The 19638-nt window shown below is 41.9% G+C and overlaps 2 protein-coding genes across 2 annotated transcripts in view; one reads left to right on the plus strand and one right to left on the minus strand.

The window, feature by feature from the left end:
* Window positions 1-48: 48 nt before the first annotated feature.
* LOC310648633 (neuronal pentraxin-2-like) lies at window positions 49-6975 on the plus strand. The gene is made up of 5 exons (XM_083376584.1): window positions 49-1591; window positions 3082-3262; window positions 4780-5021; window positions 5160-5339; window positions 5418-6975. Exons 1-5 carry the CDS (start codon window positions 881-883, stop codon window positions 5625-5627), a joined length of 1524 nt encoding a protein of 507 aa, XP_083232710.1. The 5' UTR covers window positions 49-880; the 3' UTR covers window positions 5628-6975.
* A 1309-nt stretch (window positions 6976-8284) lies between these two features.
* CYTH2 (cytohesin 2) overlaps window positions 8285-19638 on the minus strand; it is a 30813-nt gene continuing 19459 nt past the window's right edge. Inside the window, exons 9-12 of the mRNA XM_083376600.1 lie at window positions 16953-17029; window positions 15380-15451; window positions 14621-14775; window positions 8285-12930 (exon numbers count right to left, since the gene is read on the minus strand). Of these exons, the coding sequence (XP_083232726.1) occupies window positions 12843-12930; window positions 14621-14775; window positions 15380-15451; window positions 16953-17029 (392 nt within the window). The 3' untranslated portion in view covers window positions 8285-12842. The remainder of the gene's footprint in view (window positions 12931-14620; window positions 14776-15379; window positions 15452-16952; window positions 17030-19638) is intronic.

The following is a 19638-nucleotide window of genomic DNA, read 5'->3' on the forward strand; positions in this document are numbered from 1 at the left end:
CAAGTGTGTGTGTGTGTGTGTGTGTGTGTTTTACCTACTTGGCACAATTGTCCTTCCTATTATTGTTGAAGTTCCACGTACTCTAAATCCAGCTGGAAATGATACCCTCTGGATAAATAATTGCCATAAGAAGAGAAAAATAGGAATAACTTCATAGCTTGGATTTAGCTTATTTCTTCTTGGCTGATACCTTAATTCTTTTGAGTGAAGCTTTAGCTTCTCAGGAGGGGTTATATATAGGCTGCCAGGCTAGAAGCCTTAGCAACAGAGAGGAGACGGAGGCAGTGGTGAAGGCAAAAGCTTTGCTGTAACACTTTAAGCCCATTAATTTCTCAGTCGCCAAGGGAAACGACGCTTTGCTCCTCATCACCAGTGGATTTGGCATATTAGACAGGAAGGAAAGGCAGGAAAAGTACAAAACCCACCTGATCATAGTGCCTGGATGTCTGCTGGCAGTTTGGCTCTACTGAGAAGGAAGAAATTGATATTTGGGAAGGAGGAAAAGCTTCAGTTTCTGAGACAATGGAACCAGCCATTCTGGGGTATTGAAGGCTTGGTGACCTGGTGAACCAAACATGACTTGAAGAGCGTCATCTAGAGTATCATCTCTCCTGTCAAAGACCTTTGTATCTCCTTTGTGATAGAGGGTTGGATTTCTTCTGGTGGAATTTTATTGGCTAACTAAGAGAAGATCTGGATGATGGATGCAGGATTGAAATCTGTTGTACAATAGGATTCTTCAAGCTCTCAAGACTTTGCCTTTCTGGAAGTTATCATCTGCTTCTGTGGCTATCTAATCGATCCTGAATTGCCCAGCCCATTTCCATCTCCACTCCTACCCTTTTCCCATCCACTAAACATCCCACCTTTGGTGATCGCAATGCACTGGACCTGGCTGTGTCTCGTCTTTCCCCCACTACTGATAGCCTCTGAACATGGCTTACCTAAATTTATCTGCAGTCCTATGCCATTGGATATGGATAGTGGTTGCCAGTCAAATGGCCATCAACGACATGGAGGCGCAGCTAATGGTGCAGGCAACGGCCATTGGGTGGGGACTCTAGAAGAAGCTAAGGAAACCATCCTGCATCTGAGGGAGACAGTGGTGCATCAAAAGGAAATGATCCTTGACCAGAGAGAGACCATGAGAGAACTGACAGCCAAGCTGAGCCGCTGTGAAACTCATTCCCGGAGGCATAGTGAACATCATGGAAATCATCAGGAAGAGAATCATAACCATAAGCACAGCCATCATGAAGGTGGACATCGGGGCCATCATGATAATGGCCAAAGGGGACATCATGAGGATGCCCACCAGTCTCACCATGAAGATGGCCATAGGGGACACCGTGACGCTGGCCATCGAGCTCTCCATGAAGGCCACCATGCCCAAGAGAATGAGCATCATCAGACTGCAGAACCAGGGAACCATGAGCCACAGATCGAGCACAACACTCATGATTCTTCTCACAAGGGATCTACATCTATTCAGGTTAATGCTATGGAAGATCCACCCAATGAGGCATCTGCTGCCATACATCAGATGGAGAGAATGTTGAAATCCCTGAGGGAGAGACTGGAGCACTTACAGGTATTAGCTTTTAACTTATCCTTCTCAATGCGTCTATCTTCTCAAATCTATCTATTCTTTAATTACTTGTTCATTATCCGTCAATCCTAATACTCATCTTCATGTTTACAACCCTTATCCCCTCTTTATTTCAAAATTTGTCCAAAGTGCTGATCAGCCAGCAATTATTGTAAGCATTTTTATTCTTGCTCCATCAATTTTCATCTATGATCCTTCATTTCATTGTCTCTTCTCCCTTGTTCTGCTTTATATGATCAAAGCAAATAACTCTTAAGGAATGCTGTTACCTTCCCTTTAAAAGCTAAATACCTCCCCCCACACTCAGATTTCTACCATAGTTAACTCCTCACAACCAATCATCCTGCTTCTTCTAATCTTTTCAATGTGTCTACCTACCACAGTGTTAGTCTGGAAAATGTATGGGGTGAAGGGGATATTTTAAACATAATTACTTAAGCTCTCTTGCACAACTGATAGCAACATTTGGACAAGAAAATCACCATCCAAAGAATGAAAGGCAGCGACGAAGAAAAGCGGGAGTTGCTTTGCAGAGGGAGATGGGCAGCAGAGGAATAAAATGAAATAAAATTAAAATTAATTAAACAAAAATAAAATACAGATGTGGGGTGGGGTGGAAGGAGGGATAGCTTTCAAGAAGAAAAGGTACCGAGAAGTATAGTGAATGGTGTTTGTATAAACTAGGCTTTACTATATTTCCTTTCTTTTCCTTAAGTCATCTAGTTTTTTTTAATTATTATTATTTTAATTCTTTGCTTTGCAATTGGCATAACTTTGCTTAGCCAAAAATGAAGGAACATGATTGATGGACACACACACACACACACAAGGACACACATGTTCTTTCTCTCTCACACATACCTACTGTATGCACACACACAGAGAAAGTATAAGGAGCCCGGGTTCAATTCTGATTCCGTTGAAGCTTCAGATGGAGCAAAGTTATTCAAGGCGATCTTTTTGCGCGTGGAGTGGTTATTGCAAAACTAGCAAAAGCCCTTCCTTTTAGCAGAGCTTGTTTCTGGAGCTCCAGGAGTTTCTTTGCTGTGTGACAGGGTTAGTGCAGGCAGGCGGCTCAATTTAGCATCCTCTGTATACATGCAATGGAAGGAAGACCCATTGGGCTGAAGAAGACTAAACAGACCCGCATAGGGTTGCATTGCAAGTGGATTAAATGGGGGGTAATAGCGAGGCACAGAACAGGAAGAGATGATGTATATGGTACCATTAGTGGGAATCTCATTTCAGGCAAGAAGAAAACATGCCATTATTTGCAAATGCAATCTAAAATTCGGCTTGGCCAACATATAGGCAGGAACTCGGGAATTGGACCAAATGCTTAATACCGATAATGGCTTTCAGGTGGACTTTTAAGGAAGGGAGAGAGGCAGCACAATAGAGGTGGTCTAGGAGAAAGGTCCAGAGAAATGGCAGAATATTGTTAACATGAGCACTTGCCCTGACTTCTCCAGCACAATTGGAATAGCTCAACCTTCCCCACCTCCATGTGGGATACTCTTCAGGAAAAGATCAGCATGTTGGAGCATCAGATCCATGAGAAATCCAACACTTCAGAACATCAGACGCACAGTGTACCAAAAGCAACGGGGATGAGACAAAGGCATGCTCCACATGGACGCACGGTGGAGAAAGGTGAGTGACTAAACGTGAGTTTTCAGGTGGGTAGTGTTGCAACTCTCTTGTGAGTCAAAACAGTCTTGGGTTAATTTCCAAAGCTCTGTAGCAATAAAATTAATTTTTAAGATATCAAAAAAAAAGAAATTGTGGTGTTGCCAAAAGGAGAAAGGAGAGTTTGGTCCACATTCATGGGGTAAAAATGGATGGATAAGCTGCTACGTAAAAAGAATTAATAATAAAAGGTGGGTTTAATGACAAGTAAATGGACAATTAAGAAGCCAAATGTTTAGGTGGCTGTTGCCACGTTTGTAGAGAAATGGAGAAATGAGAAATATTTTTTTTCCTAGTGATGCCCTCCTGATATCAGAGACTATAATTCCCAAATTCCCAAACATTAGATTTTGGATCACACTGCCTGATTAGTAGGATAGAGTGCTGGGTTGGAGAAGGCTGACAGGAGGGTATAATTAGATCTGAGACAAATGGAGAAGTTCAGTGATTTAACATTTGCATACTGCTTTTTCTATCTCATTTTCTCTCAAAAAGCTCTCCTTGTCTTCACAACTGGTTTTATGAGATAGCTAAAGCTGAGAGATAGTGACTGGCTCAAAGCATTTTCCTAGTCATGCTGAAATTTGAATATGAATAGTCCCACTCTAACCCATTTTAGATTTTAATTCTCCTCAGACCCAATTATCATTAACCAGTGACAAAGGATTACGATAAATGTTAAGCCCAGAACTTCAAGAGGTATGATGGTTATATTCATTTAACCCTGATTATTTTTTTTTTAAAAGCCCTATTAAATAAGAAGTTTAGGTAACTATGTTAATGAACATTTCAGGGGATGAGAAACATGGGTTTAAATACTTGGTGGATTATTTTATTTATTTTATTTACTTCTGCATCTCTGGAGAATCTGACTAGCATACATTCATATAATCAGCAGGAATAGAGATGGACCCCAAGATGTATAAAAGAGAATTGTAGTTTGAGAAATATTTCAAATATCTCATTATTCTACAGGAGAGAAAGAGACGAATAGACAGAATGAAAAAAAAGGGGGGGAATGAACATTGTCTGAAAATATAGCTCATAAAACCAGCTATGTGTGATTGATGTGGAGCAGAGATGATCTTGAATAGTGATAGAAATTGTATGACAGTGTTTTGTCAGCTCAAAATGAGATGAGTGAATGTTACCATTTTTTATGTAGTGTCAATAGTGTTTTATAGAGAATAAGAGAGGAGACCGCTCCTTTAAGTTCCTTACACCACCAAATCTAAGTCAAGAAAGGTGTCAGAGAAAATGAAAAGGAGGCAAGGTAACCAAAGTAAGAAAATTTGGTAAAGTTCATGAACTTTGGCCTGGTTGGCAGTGGTCACAGGATTCCATTAATGGAAAGAGCGTGGCAATCCTGGAGAATCAATTGTTAATAGGTCAGCAGTTGGCAGTATATGGCTAATCCTCTTCCCCTCCATTTCCCTGTGTTGCAGCACACTGCCATGTTTCTGCTTTCTTCTGTCCTCCAGGGAACGATAAGCATTCCGAACATTTTCATGTGGATTTCCCCCTTCGCACCAATTACATGTATATCAAGATCAAGCGCACTCTGCAACGTGAAATCTTTGCCTTTTCCATCTGTCTCTGGCTCAAGTCAACGTCATCGCCAGGGATAGGCACACCTTTCTCCTACTCAGTGCCCAACCAAGCCAATGAAGTGGTGCTTATTCAATGGGGAAATAACCCCATGGAGTTGCTCATCAATGATAAGGTAGGAGAAATATCTCTAGTTGTTCATTTATGCAGCGTATTTGAAGAAGGTGTTAGGTTTGGTACCTTGCCATGTTCATAACTCCCAGGTTTGCTCATTCCCATTTTTAATTGAATTTTTCTGTCCTTTGCTTTGCAGGTGGCCGCTTTGCCATTGGCCGTTAATGATGCCAAATGGCACCATATCTGTGTGACGTGGTCAACTCGGCATGGCATCTGGAAAACTTACCAGGATGGTGTCCAAAGAGGGAGCGGGGAGAACCTGGCTCCTTGGCATCCTGTGAAACCTGGAGGTGTTTTCATACTAGGCCAGGAGCAGGTAAATAGCCTTCGCACGTTCCGTCACTATCGTGGGTGGTTCTTCTGAACACATATTTATTGCACTCTTCTTCCACAGGACACTCTTGGTGGGCGCTTTGATGCCACTCAAGCTTTCATTGGGGAAATGTCAGATTTCAACATGTGGAGCTATGTTGTGACACCTGCTGAAATTTACAAGATGGCAACTTGCAGTAGCTCCATTGGTGGTGATCTTATCAACTGGACTGAAAACTCTATAGAACTTCATAGAGGAGTGATCAAACTACCGTATAATGCCTGCCACTAAAAATCAACCAAAGAAACACGGACATAATATTCTCTGGAAGAGAAAGATACCAAATGGTTAAAGGCAAAGCATGGGAGGACCTCAAGATTTATTCCATACAGTGGTGGAAAGGGTTGGGAAGTCAAAATTTCCGGGTTCCTCGACAAAAGAATGGGGGCCTTTATGTTCGGGATGCATGCAACAAAAAGAAAACGGATATGTATGCAGCATCTTACGGCAGGAAAACCTTAAGATCCAGAAATACAGTAAAGTATAATTTGGAATGTGTTTTATGAACTTGAGCAATTTTCAAAATAAGAAACGTTCCCACCCATGATAAACCTATACTGCGTATTGGGATCTTCTTAATGTAGGAGCAGGAACAAAACGACAATATGGCTAATAGGACACTTCATTCTCAAGGCCTTGATGTGTAACATTGGTCCATTAGGAAGATATTTATGATAGGTCAAAATCCTATTTTTGACTAGTAGTTTTCTACAGTAACATTTGAAAATATGCAAGGGAGGAATGGGAAGAAGAATTTGCTGGGGGTTTTTTTTCAGAATCTTTAGAGAAGCAGATGAACATCTTACCAGGTAAACTGGTTGGATGATGCCCGACTGTTATGTTTTATTTTTTATATTGTGCATTTTATTTCTTGTAGGCTAGAGTGATGTAGATGAGATGAGCGCTATTATCAATCAATCCATCAAATTCTCAAAGACTCATTCATTAATTAGAATTAAGGTCTACACACCAAAATGGCTCACGAAGACAATAAAAATGTCAAAGGATGTCGTATGGCTTTCTTACAGATTAGACATATGACTAAACACATCTCAACATTTCTGTTCAGACATTTTCTACCAGCTTAGTGGAGCTTTACCTTCTCAGGAAATCATTGCCAAAACCCGTCAGGTCTAGAGGAAGAGTTGTATAGTGTATGAAAGACATATTTCTATATTAATCTTAGTATTTAACTTTTTCTGAATTCACCATTTTTCTGCCTCTCTTTCCATTCCCCTCATCCTCCATTAATTTAAATAGTATTTATGTACTGTACATATCTCTTCTAAACTTGAATAAAGCTATGCTTGAAAAAAAAATGTTCCAACTGTGAATGAACTAATATAACCTGGATGTAGATCTGGACATGGACTGAACCAAAATTAGAGGCCGTGTTAACCAGCTCTAGAAGGCCTATGTCAGACTTTGCAAATATCATAAAGTGCTGTTATGCTTCACTGCAAAAACCATGACCGGCATTCTGCTATATCACAGCAAAAACAGTTGTATACCATTGTTAGATGTTTAACCCAATTTATCTTAAAGGTGACTGGAGGTCTATGAAAATGGAAAGGTTGGGTTGGGGTCAATATAGCATAATTCATATTGCATGAATGAATGTAACATCATTCGTGCAAACTGATGGCAAGGCTCAAGATTTTTGGAAAAGTCATCACCCAGTAGAAATCTGTCCTAAATACATAGAGCATGCTTGATATGCAAGGAGAAATTTCTGTGGTGTTCTGTTTTCAGCATTACAGAGAGGGGACAAAGACAAAGGTTCATTGAGGACTATCTAAACCCTCAAAAAGAAAAACAAATATTCCAGTGTTCAGTGTGGATAGTCATAAGTGATGTCTGAGTTCTCCTTGTATTGCAATTTTGATCAGTACTGCTATGCCTGAACCTGCTTAGAAAAATGCTCTAAAATTTTACTGTTATACGATTATCTGTTAGTTTTACAGCAGCAACAGTAAACATGCCGGAGCACAATTTTAGTTTAAAAAAAAAAGGAATAAAGCATCCAAATGTTACAGAACTAGCTTCTCTTGAGGCAGGTTATTTTAATAAAGATGACCATTTAAGGTAGGGGAAATGAAGAATGTAAACCATTAAATCCAAAGTCTAAATTAATTGCACTGCTGAGCAACTGATCATAGCAATCCTCCATATTACATCTGTTTTGGCTCAAAAGGGAGGAGACCTAAAAAAGCTTGGTTTTAGGGAGGAGCAGACAAAAACTAGACACTGCTTTCTGAATACAACACTAATTTTCTTCTATTGCGTATGCATACAGATGTGCAGAAGCAAACAATCTTTTTAAGTCTAGAACTCCATAGTGTAGATTTTGCTTACAAATAACAGGTGCCCTGCCTCACTTTGAGAGACTGTAGTTATTTTATTCAAGGACAGGGATGCATAATTTTAATTGTCTTGAATTTTCTTATAGCAACCAGATGCAATAAACTTGCCAAACAAACTACAATACTCCTCCATGTGTCTTTGTTCTATTTATAACTACCCTAGTATTCCTTCAAAAGCACATTCCACATGCCCGCAAAACAGAGCCTATTTTTAGGAGAATAAGCTCATGGTCTAGTTAAAGATGATGTGGATTTAGGATTGTGATCCTCAGAGCATTGCCTACTTGGAATTCTGGGAGTTGTAGTTCCATTCCCAGGTTTTCTGGAGGGCACCAAATTGGAGATTGGATAGTGAGAAACCTAAGACGCCACCTTTCCTTAATGATCGTGAATTTAGAACAAAAGCAGTAATAAAAAAATTAACCATTTTACCATACACATTTTTAATCTTGATCTGGAGACCATTCTTTTAGATTTCAGAAATGAAGTCTGATTTAATCAATGGCTGGATTGTGTAAACTTTTATATGTAACTTCATGCTATTGACTGCTAACAAATAAATCAATTAAATATGTTTAATTTACATTCAACTAAGTAGGAGATAGGTTTAAGTTTTTAAATCCTTTTAAAAAAAACCCTCCAAGTATCATTTTAAAAGGAACTTGTTCCAACATGCTTTGTCTCAGCTACGCAGATGTCTCTTACAGCACATGGGTGTCTCATCTAGAAATAGTTTTTACTTAAGAAAGTCTGTTTCTTCCCTATGCAAGATCAATAAAACCACAGCCGTAATCTCATCAGAGCTACTGATATTAAATAACATGCTTTATCTCCCATCAGGTGAGACCACTGAACGAAGGTGAATATACCCAATGAAATACTTGCTGACACAACGCATAAAACTTCAGATTTCCTGTAATCAAGTCTCCCGGGCATAGAGCAGAGTAAGATATAGGCTATTAATAGTATTAACTGCTATTAATAGGAAAATTGGAGGAGGGAAGAGTATATTCGCCACCTGGAGTTATTTATAAAAATAATAAAGGTGGGGTATAAATAAAAGTAAAATAAATTAGCAGCCCTCATAGCCGCATTTGCCGAATGCCAGGAAATGTTCAATGTCAGAAGAAGAAAAGTCAGCATTTATTTAGGGAGGAAAAGGGGGTTTGTTCCTCAGGTAGGTCACTCGCCTGTTTAAATCTTATTAGCAATGGTATTTACTGTATTACATCTGGTCCCTTGGCAGTGAGACGGATGTGCAAGATCAGCACTGCATTAATAGCCTCGAGAAGGATTCCTTGGTGACCCCGAATCCAATGCTGAGATCTAACCTGGCTTCTGGGAAGCCTCTGGTAGACGAAACACCTCACCCACACCCCCCTGCTTGCCTGAAAGTTTGTATTTTATCCATTCCTATCCATCTCTGGCATTTTTCAGATGCTGGGTCTTAAGCGGAGTTGCTCTTTCCCCTTTCCTAAGTAAAAAAGGATGTCTAAGAGAAGGCAAACGTTCGTGAGTTCTCAAAACTCCAGTTTCTCCACTTTGGCCATCTTAGGTCATCAATAAAATATAACAACAGAACAACAAATCAGCCGAGACATAGGTAAGTTTGTGGTGTTTACATATCATCCAGAGATGTATACATTAATTTTTTAAATAACAGCTAACATTTCCTTTAAAAACAAATAAGTCAAAAACATCACCATCAAAGGAAATATCATAATAGTTTCTTGAAACGAAAAATGCCCGTCTTTCTCTTTTTGTCTTCGGGAGCAAGGAGGGAGGGGGGATTGTTATATCTCCTTCCTACAAGACATTTAAATCCGCGGTGAAGAGTAATGGAGAAGAGGACTATTTGTATTGCTGAAGAACAAGTAATAATCAGTCCCAATGTACAAAGATGCTTTTCCAGAGATATAAAATCAGAAGGCAGGTCAAAAAACCAAGGGCAATATTGAGGGTGGAAAGTGTGTCCAGGAAGGGGGGTAGGGGGGAATTGATCATTATTAAGTAAGTAAACAGTGTCTTGGTAAAAACTGATCCTTCAAACAAATAAAGGGAGATTTCCCCTGCCTCCCATTTCTACACAAATCATAGCTCAGGAGAAATAGTTTTGGTCATGACACACAGCTGGAAAAAAGGCAATCTCTTCCCTCCTTGCCAGCTACAAGATTAACAATTTTAACCTTCCTCTTCTGAAACTCTCGCATGTATAAAAATATGTATGTTACACATTTGGATCTGAAATAGAATTTAACCTTAGTTAAAAAGGGGAAAGGATAGCCACTTTGGGAAGGCAAATTAAATTTAAGATTGAAAAGGAGGCAAGGGTTAGGGCTGGGCTGTCCAACCTTGGCAACTTTATAACATCTGTGGACTTCCAACTCCCAGAATCCCCAGCCAGCCTTTAGGATTAGGGATTTAAGGGGTTTCCCAGGATAGGTTTTAGCAGGCATAAAGCAGATGGGTCAGCTTTGAGAGAACTGCTTAAAGGGTTGTGATGGAAAATGCTGCGTTAGGAGTATCCTGGATTTTCTGGTATTTATTTTCACCTGTCCATATAGAGATTGAAAAATAATATCAATCCCTTACTTTTCACTGGCTGCCTTTAACTTTTTTTCCCCCTCATGCTTTTCTTCTAAACGGAATAAAGCACAACGCCTTATTCTGATCACAGTCTTTCTAACTTGAGGGAAGATGCTTTGTGTTTAAATCCAAGAGGATTTGAACCGGCTGCAGTTGGTCTGGCTCTTTTGAGAGGCAGGGGATGCCGATCAGGCTGAAATGCACGAGGACGAAGGTATTACAATATTGAGCCAGAGACTTTTGTGGCTCCTGAGGACTTTGCTCTACTCCTTCGCAAAGGCCTGAGAGGTGCCACAAAGTGCTTTGGCGACTTAGAAAGCTCAACTCGGGGTTTGAAAAAGCCTTCAGACCCCGAGGGGTGATACACTCAAGGGACGACCTGAGGAAAAGCAGTGGTGGAAGACTAGATTTGTAGCTCTGAGCTGCAAGGTGAGGAGGTACAATATCCCACTGCCTGGAGTAGGAGACGGCCTCGGGAGGCTTGGCCAGTGAGGTGAGGCCATCACTGGGAAGATCAAACTTCTTAAAAACTTAAAAGAGGGTGGGAAAAGGGAAAGGTGTTAACACAAGAACTACAGGTAGCCTTGACCATAACTGAGCCTGGAATTAAGGTCATACATTTTGCCACCTGAATTCATGACATTTTTGGTGGCCTCTGCAACGGGCATTTTTTTCTTTTGCCAGAAATCAGAAATGCCAGTTTCTTGGGGGGGGGGAGGGAGGGGAGAAACCACCTTGATAAATTTCAGTCACGTAACCACGAGAAGCTGAAAATGGCCATAAATGCAAGATGGCTGCCAAACACCCAAAATGTAATCACATGACTGCAGGGTGAGGTGGGGTTCCCCAGTTGTTGGAACTTCGAATCTGGGGGAGGGATCTGTCAGAATTTTGGTTGCTAAGACTGGTCATAAATTGAGGACTACCTTTTCTTTGCGCTTCTTAACACCCAACCCAAAAAGGGAGTTACAGAGGCTAATTCTTCTTCCAATTCATAAGGTCATTTTCTCTTCCTTCTTTACTGTTCTCTGATCTTATAACCTGAATGTGCAAGTATCAATGAGTTCTGGAAAAGAGAGAGTCTTTTAACCATCCTGATAGCATAATGACTTATTGGCATCTGAAGAAAACGGTTTCCAGAATTGTTTTTTTAAAAAAAAACTGATTCTGGACAAGACAATGCAGAAAGGAGAGGCAATTCTTGTTGCAGTTCTACTGGAAACAGAACTGTCATCGCCCAGTTAGGGAGTGTCCTAATGATCACGTTATAACATGACAGTGGCAGTGTTCTCATTTGAATTCCTTTGTAAGCCACTAAAAAATGTATTGAATTAACTACAGAAGGAAGCCTCACATATGTTGCTGCTACACTTGAGGCAGGAAAGGGCAGGGAGAATTAGTGGTACAGGCAATGATCTAATGACTTCATAAGTAGCTGAGGGGAAAGAATCAGTTGTTGCTTGGCAGTCAAGGAAGTTTGTAAACCACGATTTCTGGGCCTAACAATGAAGAATTATGAGCTGTCAGTTACAAACGTGTGTCAGTTATTCCTGCTGGAGGCAACAATTAGTGTTCAAAATTATGTCAGTGTGTATACTTTAGTTGTCTGGCTCTCGGGGCCCCAGCTGGCTGTTGGTGTGTTTACTTCGATTCGTGAAGCCCAGATAATGGAGAGTACATAATAAACATTTAAGTGTGCCAGACCCAGGATAATGCTTTCAGCGGCTGGTTTGGCAACAAACTCGAAGGGACATCCTATAGAGAAAAGCATGTCAGAAATGCTCCTGTGATTTATCGGCATCAGGAAGCAGTTTGGGGAGATTAAATGACTTGAGTGATCCTGAAACACAGAAAACTAGCAGTTCAAAAGACATGCTAGCTTATTCCCTGACGTGCTTGGCCTAGGTGCGGTTTTTCTGTAGCCGATGAGGGAAAACAAGGGCTTCCCCATGTTCTAAATTGCCAATAGTCTGAAGGGTTTTTTTCCCCCATTTCTTCTTCTTCTTCTCAGACATGCAGACCAGCTGTTATGTTGGGAAGCAGAACGAAGAAGTCCAGTCAAAGTAGGAAATGCTCCTTTATACCATGACCAAAGTTGGTTGCCCCCTAGTCAAGGTGGGGTGGGGTTAACCGAGAGGCTTCGAAGCCATCTGATTCTGTCTGACGAAGGCTGGAGGTTAATTCAGTCTGGAGGAGAAGCTGCCTCAAAACACAAAAGGATGCATCCATTCCCTGAAGTTGTCGCACCTTGGCAGTTCCCAAGCTCAAGTCCCACTGGCAAACCCCCACAGGGCTAGAGGAAGCTCTGGGGAGATGAGTGAGTGGAGGCAGTGGGATGCTGGCATGCCATTAAGAGTGGCCAAGTAGCGTGGTGGACCCACGATAGGAATGGTTGGTTTCATGGAGTTCAACCCAGGTGGGCTTGTCAGAAGATCCGAGAGATGATACAGGAGGACATACAGAGAGGGGAAAGGATGGGAACTAGTTAATCCCCACCTCATGCCTGCTCCTGTTTCTGCTTCACTGAGATCCGTTTCTTGCGGGCAGCCAACATCTCGTAAAAAGGATCCACGCTTACAGCAGCCCTGCGGGGAAAAAAAGTGTGATATGGAGCATTAAGGAGCCAGGTACAAAAGAGAGAAAGGGGCTGTGTTCCCCTCCATCCCCACTTAAACCTCGAGCAGCGTAGCTGGTGGGTAGATCTGGAAGTACAAACTCCAAATCCTGCTTAGCCATTAATATAATGGTCGCTTTTATATAACACACCACATTCCAAGATTAGTTTGATGTCAAGAGAACTTCTGTGTTCACAGGGCAAGCTATGATCTGAAATTATGCCATATTATGCCTTTGCTTTGCAGAACAGGTTAAGATAGTGGTTGGGCTCCCATAGCATTTTTTTTAGCTCAATTTAACTCTATGAGCTCCACCCATTGTGTTATACACCTACGCCGACTAACCCTTCAACTAAACTGGACCAAATAAGTGGCCTAAACATGCTCTTAACAAGGAAATGAAGAAGGGAGAGGAAGGAAAGGAAGTAAAGTATATATTTATACATATTTGTTGACATGTTAAGTCACAACAAACAGTGTGCTCTTTAGGGAAGCTTGCTATATGCACTGCAATGAGGAAATGCAGCCTCAGATCAACAGATTAAGGTGAGAGAGTTTTGACTAAGGATTACAATAGGTAACTTACTAAGTTATTTTTAAAGGAAGCAAACCGGACATATCTAAGCTTCATGGGCTATAATATTTTGATTGCAGATGTTGCATTACCCACCTATCCACCTCTCTATGCTACAGCAGAGAAGCCGTACTTCTACGACATTAAATTTTTGCCTTATTAGCTCTAGTTTTTCCAAGAATTCTACTATGAATTTATGTGCTATTCAGAATGTTGAATGAAACATTTTGCCTTTATTAAAATGCATAAAAGCCTCTTTGGACTGTTCCTATTCTTAATGCCTGTGGAAAGATTAGAACTTCCCCCACAATACTTTACATAATTGAACCACTTCTAGCATTACCAAATCAGGTTTTTCTTCCTCTTTTTCTAGCTCCAAAATCTCTAAGGACTATATTAAGAATATTCTATTAGTTTCTTCATTTCTGAATTATGTAACCAAAGGTTTCCCGGAAAGAAGAAATCTTGCTAATTTAATAGTATCTTTGCATGACGCAGTGGCTCAGTGGGTTAGGACGCTGAGCTTGTCAATCAGAAGGTCAACAGTTTGGTGGGTCGAATCCCGAGTGCCGTGTAACAGAGTGAGCACCTGTTACTCGTCCCAGCTTCTGCCAACCTAGCAGTTCGAAAGCACATAAAAAATGCAAGTAGAAAAATAGGGACCACTACGGTGGGAAGGTAAGAGCGTTCCGTGTGCCTTTGGCGTCTAGTCATGCCGGCCACATGACCACGAAGACGTCCTCGGACAAGCGCTGGCTCTTCGGCTTTGAAACGGAGATGAGCACCGGCCCCTAGAGTCGGAAACAATTAGCACGCATGTGCGGGGGAACCTTTACCTTTTTACCTGCATGACAGATATTAACTGAAGGGTAAAAAAAAAAACAGGAAAAAAGAGATCCCTAATTTAAGATTTATGGGGAGGTCATATCATCTTGTGAAGTTTCTGTGCTAAAGTTTGGGTTAAACTCCACAGAAATTCCATCAGTTCCTTTCTGCTCAATAAAGTCTTGAAATTCAAAGTGGAATATCAGGAGCTAGAGCTGGGAATCAAGAATCCTGAAAAAGAAATAATGTCTTAATTCTCACTTGATGGATTTAATCCACTCGTCTTTTTCTTCCTGTGTAGGCGCCGAGATGCGGTAGACCATATGATTCCCCTCAACCACACGTCCATCTGCCTCAGTCTTACAGGCTTTGATGAGCTGGCCCTTGTTATTGGGAATGTAGAGTTCAAAACAATTCTACAAAAATGGAACAAAAGAGTGATGAAAGGAAGAGAAGAAAGCCTTTAAAAGGCCAGTCATTTGCAAACGGTTTGTGAAAATGCCTTCTAGCTGATTTGGGGGTACAGAGAAAAGAAACAAAAGAGAATGCCTTGAGCAGGAAAACAAGTATTTCAGGGCTGAACTGCGGAGACCTCGATGCTCTCTGAGCTTGGTTGTGAACCCTCTGAACCACATGGAACAGAGGTAAATGAAGAAATCTCTCCTAGAACTTTTTTAAAAAGGTTTTGCTAACTCTCTGCCCATCCAGTGTCTTCAAGGTTTGCTTTATTTGCCTGCCTGCCCAAGCTTTACTTGTGGAGTGTTGGTCCAAGGCCGGCAAACAGCAGAAAAGTGAAATATACAAATTTTTCTGTAAAGTCTAGCCAGCCAAGAATCTCATTCAGCAAGCTGCCACTTTAGCAATGCTGTAAGCCAGAGGTCCTCAACCTTGACAACTTTTAAGGCTTGTGAACTTCAACTCCCAGAATTCCTCAGCCAGCCGGAGTTGAAGTCCACAAGTCTTAAAGTTGCCAAGGTTGGGGACCCCTGCTGTAAGCAATCATAACGCAGCACCACTTACTGGTTTCCGTGGGTCTTCAACTTCCCGAATGCTTAGGTTTTCCAATGGGATGATGCCTCTTGGCTCTTTATCCTAAAAATGGATTTTAAAAATATGAATGAAACAGAATAGGCCCAATAATCTGGGTAGGTAAGACTTAGGACTCTCAAAAGCACCTGTTCCAAGAAAATCTTTTCGAGGGCAAAGCTTAATTAGCCTCCCCAATTTGGGATTACAGCTCCAAGAATTTTTAACCATCAGCTAATATCTAACTGGAGATTCTCAGAGCTGTATTCCCAGTGTGTCTGGAACACACACATTTGAGGAAGGCCGTGCTCCCCCATGAAACTCACTAGATGATTCATTATTTCTCAGCTGGAACTCCCTCACAAGGCAGTTGCGAAAGTAAAAAACCAGGGGGGAAATAATCATTATCTCACAAATGAAGGCAAATATACGTGTCCCAAGATAAGGTTGCAAGATCGAATCCGAGTTGATCACCGGAGCCAGAGATTTACTTTTCTGAGCTTTCAGATTCACGCTGGAGCCCATCCTCTGGGAACTCCTGTCTACTGGAATATGTCTTTTGGCCTATTTTGCAAATCATATTTATGTGATGTGTTCCTATGACTGGCAGGTTAGCCAGGGAAGTGACTGAAGCCTGGGAAACGGGCCCCTTGTTAGTTAACAGGAGTGCTGATTTACCACCAGCTTATCAAGTACTTAGGAGCCGAGGGTTTTGCAGCACAAGGAAACGACAGCCAATTGCCAGCCATCAACACACCAATCAGCCAGTAGGAAGGCACCACATAAATACGACTCACAAAACTGCCCAAAGCACATATTTCAGAAGAGAGAAGCTTCCAGAAGATGGGCTCCAGTGCGAGTCCAAAAGCTCGGAAGAATAAATCGCTGGTCCTGGTGACCGACCCAGATTTGATCTCGCCAGAATTATCTAATGACTTCAGATGATACAGATTTCATAAAGCAGATTAGACCAGTGATGGCGAATCTTTCAGAGACTAAGTGCCCAAACTGCAATCCAAAACCCATTTATGTATTGTCGGGTGTCGGGTGGGCGTGACCCATTGGGTGGGCGTGGCTGTGGTGGTAACGGTAGACTGGGTGGGACTAAAAAGTTCAATCAATCAATTCCTCGGAAGGAGGCAGAGAGAAGCCACGCCTTGAACTGTTTAAAAGGGGAATGTGTGGGAGGGCTGGTTTGCTGAAGGCAACCGTTTGAATAGCTCCTGTTTTAGTGGTTCGTATTTTGTTTTGCTCAGTTTGCTCTGTTTTGGATCTGTTTTGTGTAAATAAATTTGGCGGGCTTACTTCCAGCATTTTGCCTTTTGTAAAGGGGTTGTCCCTGCCTTTTCTGCAGGGCCGGTAGTAGGCTGGAACAGAACACACTTCTTGAGCAGCTTCTCTGCTCCGAGTGGGACACTGTTTCTGGACTACCATCCTGTGGTCACAATCCTTCCTGCCCAACTGGGCCATTTGATTCCCTGAATTGCAAACCCTAGGACTCTTTTTAAGATTCCCACTTGCTAATAGGGGGAGTGCAGGATGGGTGGGAGAGGGAAACTGTACTAACTGTGGTGTATTCAAAGTAATAGAGGCAGTTGTCAGTCAAGATGAACCAGCGTCGCTTCCAGGTCTTCACCCGTCCTCCTGGAAAAAAAAAGAAGGGGAATCCGTTCACATTTTACATCTATGTTTGTTTCACTCGCAAAACTTTCTCTACCTTCATATTTTGGGGCAGGAAGCCATGCTTATGAACAAAGCCAATGCAACAAAGATTTCATAAAACAACATAAGACACATGAGGGGAAAATAAAAGGAGGAAGAACAAGACAAAAAGAACATAAAACTGAGTCAAAGTAATGAAACACAGCTGGATAGGATTCTGGGAGTTCTCAAAATAGTAGGTACCTTTTCCAACAATGGATTTATTATATGAGCATTGAGGGCTTCCAATTTAATGTCTCCTTTTTTGTTTTTAAATGTAAACGTGAGAATGGATAAAATTCAAGATCCTTCTTATGCCGAGATTTGTAAGGCTGTCCTGAAGCTTATAATAGTGGGAGTAGATTTAATTTATTGTCAGTTTTGACAAGTGTTTTAGCAACTAAATATCAGGGTTATAACAGAGCATAAATTGACACTTTAAAAAGCAAATATACTGCTGCTGACTTTGAGACAAGCTGGTCCAGCAAAGCGTAGCTGTGTCTTGCAAGCAAATCTGCTTTAAACGAAGCCCCTGTGGAGGAGTCTGGGAGAAACGTCTAGCCTCTCTGAACAAAGTTCTCAACTTCAGAGAGAAAACAGCTTTTGCATAAGCACTTGATTCTTCTGAACTCAACCTACATTTTCAGAAAAAGCAGGGTTTTGAGCATGCAAAGCAAGCAATTGCTCTAGGCTTGAAGCAAGATATAATAAGTTCAGATTGGTTGCAAAGCCAACAGCCATTCCCAGCTTGAGGCAAAGCTAATCTGTCCATATGCATGGGTGCAAATCTGGCTTATCACTGGATAAGGATTTTAACTTTTTTTCTTTTTTTTTTTTGCATTCCCCAATTAAGTTCAATTCAAAGAGCATATGGTTTCTTGTGCGGAAATGGACAAAGCTGAGATGTCAAAATGCTCTTTTGAGGAACTTCAGAACACCCCAAAAATCCATGTAACTGCTGCTTCCGACAATTGCCAGGCAGATACTTCTGGGAAAATAAGGACAACTTGAAGGCTGACATTCATAACGTGTTGCCTCTCAACAGAAGTTGCATCCTCGACGTCTGCACGAATATTATAAAATACAAGAATCTGTGCTTGGTGGCAGCCACCTTCTCTCTCTCTCTCTCCCCATCACATTAAGACAGATGGGACTATTTATGACATGTAGATTGTGGACAATTCACAGCCTACCTGCATGCCTCACGAAAACACCTACATCGCCTTGGGGAGATGACATTTTCTCACCCGCCCCACAAAACTTGCTCAGCCTCTCGATCCATTAATGTTATTTTTTTTTGTCCTTCCCTTCCAGTGGCACCACAGCCTCATTGTATGCAGCCCTGTCCTAAAGCTGTAAGCATCATCAATTCAGACCTGTGTCAACAGCTGTGTCTATTACCTGGTAGCTTGCTGCAATGGGGGTGGGGGGGTGGGATGGAGGGACAGAACAGATTGAGAGAGAAGGGAAAGTGTCAGAAAGGGAAGGGTGACGGGTATGTCAAAAGAGAGAGAACGGGTGCCCCCACCCACTGCTTTTCGGCTACAGTCCCACCCTCCAGTTAGCAAAGGGTCCCAAACAGATGAATGATCACTGAGGGGAATGATAGAACTCTCAACACAAAATGGATGCTTGCCCCTGCGTCAAGACATGTCCCATTCCAGGGGTGAAGAGAACGCCAGTTCCTTGCATCTCCTCCACGTTCATGTCACAACTGATATCACAACATGTCCCACCCCCTCCGTGCCCCAGAGCCCAACCGCAGACCTGCTTCCAGTCCAAAATGCATCAGGCAAAACAGCTCTCAAGGCCCCCTCCTCTCACCTACCTCCTGGTTTGGGGGCAGTATTCAGACAGTAGAACAAATGTAGTCCGCGCCGTGGGATGGTGGAGGAGAGTGGGGGGCAGGGTAGCAGTGGTGGGGAAAGAAGGGAGCAAAAGAGAGAGAAGGCAGGGACCAGGGGAGTCAGGATAGAGAGAATGGGGGTGAGAAAGAGAGAGAGAGAGAGGAAGAGAAAAAGAGAGGAAGAGAGAGAGAGAAAGGAGAACAAGTTACATCAACATAAGGTAGAAGTACATGGTCAAATCAAAAATCCTCCAACACAGACATAGGCATTTGGGAGCAATGGGATGGGGAAATGGGACAGGCACGAGGGAGGGAGGTTTTAAACTTTATGGGGATGGGTATAAATGGGACAGGCACAACTTTGCTAAATGACAAGGCCTCTCCAACAGGAAACCCTCTCTCTAGAACAGGAGAGTCCAATCTTGGCAACTTTTTAAGACTTGTGGACTTTCAGCTCCCCCTTCAGCTCTGGCCGGCGAATTCTGGGAGCTGAAGTGCACACAGGTCTTAAGATTGCTAAGGATGGACACCCCTCTTCTAGAAGTTTAGGCAACATTTGCAAACCACAATGCAATCAGCTTTGCCACATTAACGGCCTCCACAGGGAGGCAAAAAATGATTGCAACCATAGTTTGCTAATCGCTCATTTGTATAGACAGATGTACTAAGTCACCCAGGGCTGTCTAGCAAGTTGCGTCTTGGTCAA

This window comes from Vipera ursinii, assembly GCF_947247035.1.
Source record: "Vipera ursinii genome assembly, chromosome: Z".
Classification (NCBI taxonomy): Eukaryota; Metazoa; Chordata; class Lepidosauria; order Squamata; family Viperidae; genus Vipera; species Vipera ursinii.

Coding starts and splice junctions, on each gene's coding strand:
- LOC310648633 (XM_083376584.1), top strand. CDS start 881: ATGCACTGGACCTGGCTGTGTCTCGTCTTTCCCCCACTACTGATAGCC. Junction 5,022..5,159: donor AGTTGCTCATCAATGATAAG/GTAGGAGAAATA, acceptor TTTGCTTTGCAG/GTGGCCGCTTTGCCATTGGC. Junction 5,340..5,417: donor TCATACTAGGCCAGGAGCAG/GTAAATAGCCTT, acceptor CTTCTTCCACAG/GACACTCTTGGTGGGCGCTT.